We start from the raw sequence: 6850 nt of genomic DNA, 5'->3' as shown, positions 1-6850 counted from the left end.
TTATTAAATTTAATATTATTAGTTAATAATAAACTTTAAAAAAAAATTTGGGGAAAAATGTCCACATCAAAAATATATCGGGGGGAAAATATCTACTACACCGAAAACAATCAAAAAAGTAACAACTGTTATGTTATACATCGAGTGTAGTAATTTATCATTTTTGTTCATTGGTTTTTACCGACGACGTCTGCAATTTTTGATGGCCCGCCAAAAATTTCCAAATTCCTAATTTGGCCTTTCAAAAATATTAATTGATGACCCCTCCTATAGACTATAGAGGTGCTTTTTCGGCTGTTCAATTCGCGATGTTATAGTAAGATGAAGAGGGGTAGGTTCCTATACAGTATCTCCTCGTGAACAGCGTAAATTTAATAGCGATTATATTATTATTATTTAATAAACGATTGTAATATATGTTGTAACCAAAAAAATATAATAATAGCCAAGTTTATGCTGTATAATTGTGTTTTACGAAATGATAATAAGCATTTAAATTTAGCCAATTTTATTTTGCGTATTTTGTCGTTGGACATTTTCGAGTGCATATATTTTACGATCGTACGCGTTTCTCAGTTGGATAAATAATAGGTACCATACAGGCATGTACTGATATACACATAGGCAGCGTACACTTGCTAAGGAAATTCTATTGGTTGCATATGCTAAGTAAAGTCTACCGGTTGCAAATTGTTATAACGTTAACGTTTTGTTTTTGTGGGGAGGTGGTGCTGTACCTTCTCGTGGTCTCCCCTGTTTAGTAGTGTCATTGTTACCAAGTAATATCAAAGTTCTCCACTTAAGAAATTATACAACTATGACACGAAACAAAACAGCACCAAATTGGCGGCCAAAAGTCTTAGGACCTCCTGGCCATACCGGCAAAACAGTCTTTTTCAAGGCTACTAGGACACATGCTTTGAAAGTAGCACTAGTTCCAGAAGAAAAGAAAACTATTAAAAACCAAATAAAATTTTATAAAAAGGAAAATACCAAAAAACAGTATGGACATAGCCTTGATAACCAAAAGGACCAAAACTTAAACCATGGTAATAATAATAAAATTGGTAATAAAGCCACAGAATATCTTTTGAGAATAGTGCAGCTCAACGTTGAAGGAATGACCAAGTCAAAGGCTGAATTAATCAGCCATGTTTTCCACCACGCGGACATTTTAGCACTGCAAGAGACCCATATTTCGGATGATCAGCTTGGAAAGCTAAAGATCCCAGGCTTTCAGCTGATCGACTACATAGGGCACAACAAACATGGCATGGCTACCTTTGTGAGTCAAGACTTGGACCCAAAAAACATAAGGAGGTTAAAGGGAAACAAGCATACGGTCGGAATCGAGATAGGGAACACAAAAATTTTTAACATATATAAACCACCGTCGGAAAAATGGACCACATCTGTGCTACCACTGGCAGAGCACCCTGCAGTTTATATAGGAGACTTCAACTCGCACAACATGGAATGGGGCTATAATAGTACAGATGATAATGGAGAAACCCTAAGCAACTGGGCTCAATTAAACCATCTCCAGTTACTGTATGATGCTAAACAAGGCGGCACTTTTAAATCAGGAAGATGGGGTTCGATCACATCCCCTGATTTATGTTTTGTCACTACGGACTCTAGCAATATGCCTCTTAAAGCAAACCGGCGAATATTACAAGAATTTCCCAGGAGCCAACACCTTCCTGTCCAAGTGGATATCGGTCTAAATCTAACTAGAGTGAGCAAACCAAAACTTAATAGATGGAATGTAAGGAAAGCGGATTGGGCCAAGTACACAACTTATATGGAAGAAAATATAAACCGCATTGAGCCGATACCGCTTAACTATGACAGGTTTACAAAATTAATCAAAATGGCAGCGGGTAAAGCTATGCCCAGGGGACATAGACAGGATTACATACCCTGCTGGTCAAAAGAATGTGACAAACTGTTAAACGAGTACGAACAAACACAATCCGAAGTAACAGCAGACCGGCTAATCAGTTTACTAGATGAAGAACGGAGACAAAGGTGGGTTAAAGCCATGGAAGAGATGGACTTTTCCCACTCAAGCAGAAAAAGCTGGGACCTATTAAGAAAGCTAGGCTCCGCTCAACCTACCAGGAAAGAACATGGCATCACAGCGAACGCAGTGGCAAGTAACCTTTTCAAAACTTCGAACATTAAACCTACAAAACAAATGATCATTAAGATTAAAAATGAATACAAAAAAGAACTAGACAACTGTGAAGAAAGTTCTGCTTTAATGAACGATTTTATAGAAGAGGAGGTCCATCTAGCCTTAAAAAATGTCAAAAATGGGAAAGCAGCAGGTGTCGACGGAATATTACTGGAATTTATCAAAAACCTAGGCCCTAGAAGTAGATTTTGGCTTGCTCGTTTTTTCACATCGGTGGCCAACAAAGGAACTCTCCCTAAAGCATGGCGCGAAGCGAAAGTCGTGGCCATCCTGAAGCCAAATAAGCCGGGAAATGACCCGAGAAATTATAGGCCAATCTCGTTACTATCAGTAGTATACAAGCTTTTTGAGAGATTACTACTAAGGCGGATGTCTCCACTATTAGATCGTACAATACCCATGGAGCAAGCTGGTTTTAGAAGTGGAAGAAACTGCTGCGAACAGGTGCTAGCCTTAACGACCCACGTTGAAAATGGTTTTCAAAATAAGTTGAAGTCCGGAGCCGTCTTTCTCGACCTGTCGGCAGCGTACGACACAGTCTGGAAAAGAGGCCTATTACTCAAATTAGCAAAAAATCTTAGATGTAAAGCTACTTTACGCTTGTTGGAACAAATACTTTCTGACAGAAGTTTCAAAGTTAACATGAATGGGGAGACAAGCCGGAAAAGAATCTTACAAAACGGATTACCACAAGGATCAGTACTATCACCGACTCTATTTAATGTATACACCGCCGACATTGAGGTAACTAATTCGAGAAAATTCATCTATGCAGATGACATAGGTCTAGTAGCCCAAGGAAAGACCTTTGAACAACTAGAAGAGACCCTGAATAAAGACCTAGACACTTTACAAAATTATTTCAAAAACTGGCATCTCAACCTAAATGCTAATAAAACAACAGCAGTGGCCTTCCACCTGAACAACCGTGAGGCAAATAGAGAACTTAAACTAAAAATTGGTGGAGTCAACATCGCAAATGAAGAATGTCCTAGGTATCTCGGAATCAAACTCGATAGGGCGCTTACTTTTAGACAACAGTTAGAAACAACAAAAAACAAAATAAAATCACGAAACAATATCATATCCAAATTAGCTGGGACTTCTTGGGGATGCAGCGCAGTACTCTGAGAACCTCAGTACTATCCTTAGTATACAGTGTAGCTGAATATTGCGCTCCCGTGTGGACAGAAGTGCTCACTGCAATAAAATTGACGTTCAACTAAATGCAGCAATGAGAATAGTCACGGGTACAGTAAGAAGCACTCCAACTCAATGGCTTCCCGTACTTTCAAACATTGGCCCTCCGGAAATACGTAGACAAATAGCTACACAAATATTATCAATAAAATTAAAAAGAACACTGAACTACCTATCTATAACGACATAGAACATCACCCAAATAAAAGGCTAAAATCTAGACGCCCTGTTTGGGATGAAGATATAACCGCTAGGGAATTACAGGCTGAATGGAGAAAGATTTGGCTAGAGTGCGAGGTAAGAAATTCATCACTGGTTGAAGATCCAACGGTAAAAGTACCAGGTTTCAACTTACCACGAGCCTTATGGACCACGCTAAATCGCATTAGAACCAACCAAGGAAAATGCAATTATCTATTACATAAATGGAGAATGGTGGAATCTCCTCTATGCAGCTGCGGACAAAAGCAAACCATTAAACATATAGTCGAAGAATGCCCGTCAATGAAGTTCCCGGGAGGTATAGAGGAAATCCACACAGCCAGCGAGGAGGGTATCGAATGGATGAAAAAACTGGGCGTGCGAGTGTGACCAAGGAAATATCAATTAAAACAATGAAACTATGAGTTACCAAATTACTATTACCAAACTTAATTCTTAATTTTAATTGCTTTCTTTTGACTTTTTTATAACTATATAATTTAATTAGTACTAAGTCTTTTAATTTGTTCTATGACTATTATTCTAGTTTATACTATTGTAATTTATATATTTTACCTATTTATTATTTTGTGCTTGCCGGAGCCATATGCTAATATATAACCTACTTAATCTAAACTTTAATCGTATTATTTTACCAAAATAAACCTCTGCAATGGGTAAATCGTTGTTGAAATCGAATAAAATGTAGTCAGTGGTCAGTCGTAATATGGGTCCCGTAAAGTACAAGTGTTTGTCAATAGGCGATGGTAGCCGAAAAAAAAAAGTGATCGCGGATTATTCAAACACTCGGTAAATCGAAAACTTCTATAAATCGAATTATCGAGTGACTACTGCATTAACTCGGTCCCCTGAATTTCGAATTATCGAGTGGCTACTGTATTAATATCCTATGGTGGTATGCCCTATAAAGCGTTAAATAGTTAAATGTAAATTATATTTTAACCAAATATAGGTAGACATTTAGAAATTTAATATCAACTTATATATATTTTTATTCTAAGAGTTAGCTAAATGTTAATTAATTTGGTTCAGCATAATTTATTATTTTACGAACTATACGTTCATATAAAATTTAAATTTAAATACATAATAATTATATCCCCTCAACAGATGAACCCATTGCTTGATATTTGGTGTCCTTAAAAGACGGGTATGAAAACAATATTTTGAACTCAACACATGATATTACTGAGTATTGGTTAGTATACGTATTACAATTTAAAGGGGGTATAGGCAATTTTACAATTTGTATAAAACTTGTGTTTTTTTGGTATACAATGATTGCACACGCCTAATAAAAAATCTGAATCTAAGTCCGACTCACCGGTTTTATCTGGTTAGCTGGTATTGGTATTTGTATAGTGTGTGTGCCGGTCTGTTCGTTAAAATTGACCACGGCGATGTTGACGACCGTCTGCTGTTGCTGTTGTTGCTGTTGCTGCTGTTGTTGTTGATCTTCCTAATACAATAGGATTGTTAGCTGCAATAATCGGTGCCGGGGTCAGTGGTTGTTCGTCAATTGTCCGCGACACGATGATTTGCGTCTCCGGTTCCAGCGGTGGTGGGTCGCCCGAATACAGCGTCACCCTCTGCAGGTGATGTTGATGATGAGCCGCGGCCGCGGCTGCAGACTTACCGAAAGGGTCGCGCTTCACTCGGCTCAAGCAGTACTCGTGTTCTCTGTGCATGCGTGTGTAGTGTTTCTTGACGTGGTCTGCCCGGTTGAACTGCTTCTGACATATGTCGCACTGGAATGGTTTGTCTTCCTTGTGTATGTTCTCGTGTCTGGTGTACAGGTCCCGCCGGTCGGTGGCGTACGGACAGTGGGCACAGTTAAACCGCTTCTGAGCGGTCTGCGTTTCCGTGTCGGCCGCGTTCAGTCGCATTTCGTCGTCGGCGGCTTCCGATTCGGCAGATGCTGCTACAGCAGCGGCCGCTGCGGCAGCGGCGGCGGTAGCTATCGCTTTATCTGCCGCCGCCTTCAACCGGCCCAGGTAGCTGGTGACCTCTTCGAGTACCGGGCTCTCCTTCCACGATTTCCGGCCAGCCTGTTGATGCGTCCCGTGTTCGGCCACCACGTTATGTTGTCGGGCCAAATGCAAGCGGATGCACTTTGTGTACGCGCTCGCGTACGGACACTGTGGGCACTGGAACACCTTGACGTCAGCGTGCGTGCCCAGCCAGTGTTCGGCCACACTAGACAGAAGGCCCATGGAATCGCATTCCTGACACTTGAACAGTTTCTTGTCCACGTTGTAGCTGCCAATTTTCGACGTAGTCCACGAGATCGTTTCGTCACTGGTCACCCAAGGGTCGTCCTCGGGCTGCGATGGTTCGCCGAACGACTCAGCCTCATCGTTGTCGATCATGCTCAGGCCCTCTTCTACCATTTTGTACGCGTCTTGGCCATCAAACTGCCTGTCCTCGGACGACGATGTGTCTTGTCCGTAAATTTTTTTCGTAATCTCTTTGAACATGTCCTCGTAAATATCCATTTGCACATCTGCCATTGCAGCTTGTCTACCATCTAATTCCACCACCGGAATCGTTGTACCGTGCAAACGTCACCTTAAATTCAAATATTTGAAACATTAATTATTAATACGCATGTTTAAGTACATATTTTTTATTGTATCTGTATGCAGGTAGTCATGGAAGTTGAAGCATTAATAATTAATGACTATATAGAGCTATATACTTTGACGGTCATCAACGTGTTAACTTTTACACTTCTTACCATCTGGGAATAAAATTATAAATTAATTTAAATTGTTATAAAATAAATAGATTAGGTAATTATATATTAATACGATTATGATCGTCCGATTATGATATCCACCCAATAACTGTCAATCTTTTTAAATATCTGGCACATATATCTTATAGCTTTCACATTAAGATTAATTATTGAATTTACTACAGTATAAAACACCTGTTACATCCTGTGGATGACCTAAATAAATCAAACTAACTTTCCATTCCGTCCGTTTTTCATCATGGTGCTATTGAAATTTAGGAGTATATTTTATTCAGGTATAACATATGGTTCAATTTACACTTGAATTATTTAATAAAAATAAAATAATTACAATTGAGCTCTATAAAAATGTTCACTTTTATGTTAAATTACTACCCCTATATACTATTCTTCAGAAAACATTTGAAATGTATATACGTGATATGTTACATATTTATTAGTTATTAGCGATTAATTGATTATAGTGCTGC

The 6850-nt window shown here is 39.1% G+C and overlaps 1 protein-coding gene across 1 annotated transcript; it reads right to left on the bottom strand.

Annotated features, from left to right (window-relative positions):
* Positions 1-5004: 5004 nt before the first annotated feature.
* On the bottom strand, positions 5005-6132 carry LOC103308273 (zinc finger protein 236-like). The gene has a single exon (XM_008181371.1). It carries the CDS (start codon positions 6130-6132, stop codon positions 5005-5007), a length of 1128 nt encoding a protein of 375 aa, XP_008179593.1.
* Between the last annotated feature and the right edge of the window lie 718 nt (positions 6133-6850).

The sequence above is a fragment of the Acyrthosiphon pisum genome, chromosome A3 (genome assembly GCF_005508785.2).
Source record: "Acyrthosiphon pisum isolate AL4f chromosome A3, pea_aphid_22Mar2018_4r6ur, whole genome shotgun sequence".
NCBI classification, from domain to species: Eukaryota; Metazoa; Arthropoda; class Insecta; order Hemiptera; family Aphididae; genus Acyrthosiphon; species Acyrthosiphon pisum.
This window is presented reverse-complemented; position numbering and strand designations above follow the sequence as displayed.

Bases quoted from the DNA above. Each gene is read 5' to 3' on its own strand.
- LOC103308273 (XM_008181371.1), bottom strand. From the start codon at position 6,132: ATGGCAGATGTGCAAATGGATATTTACGAGGACATGTTCAAAGAGATT.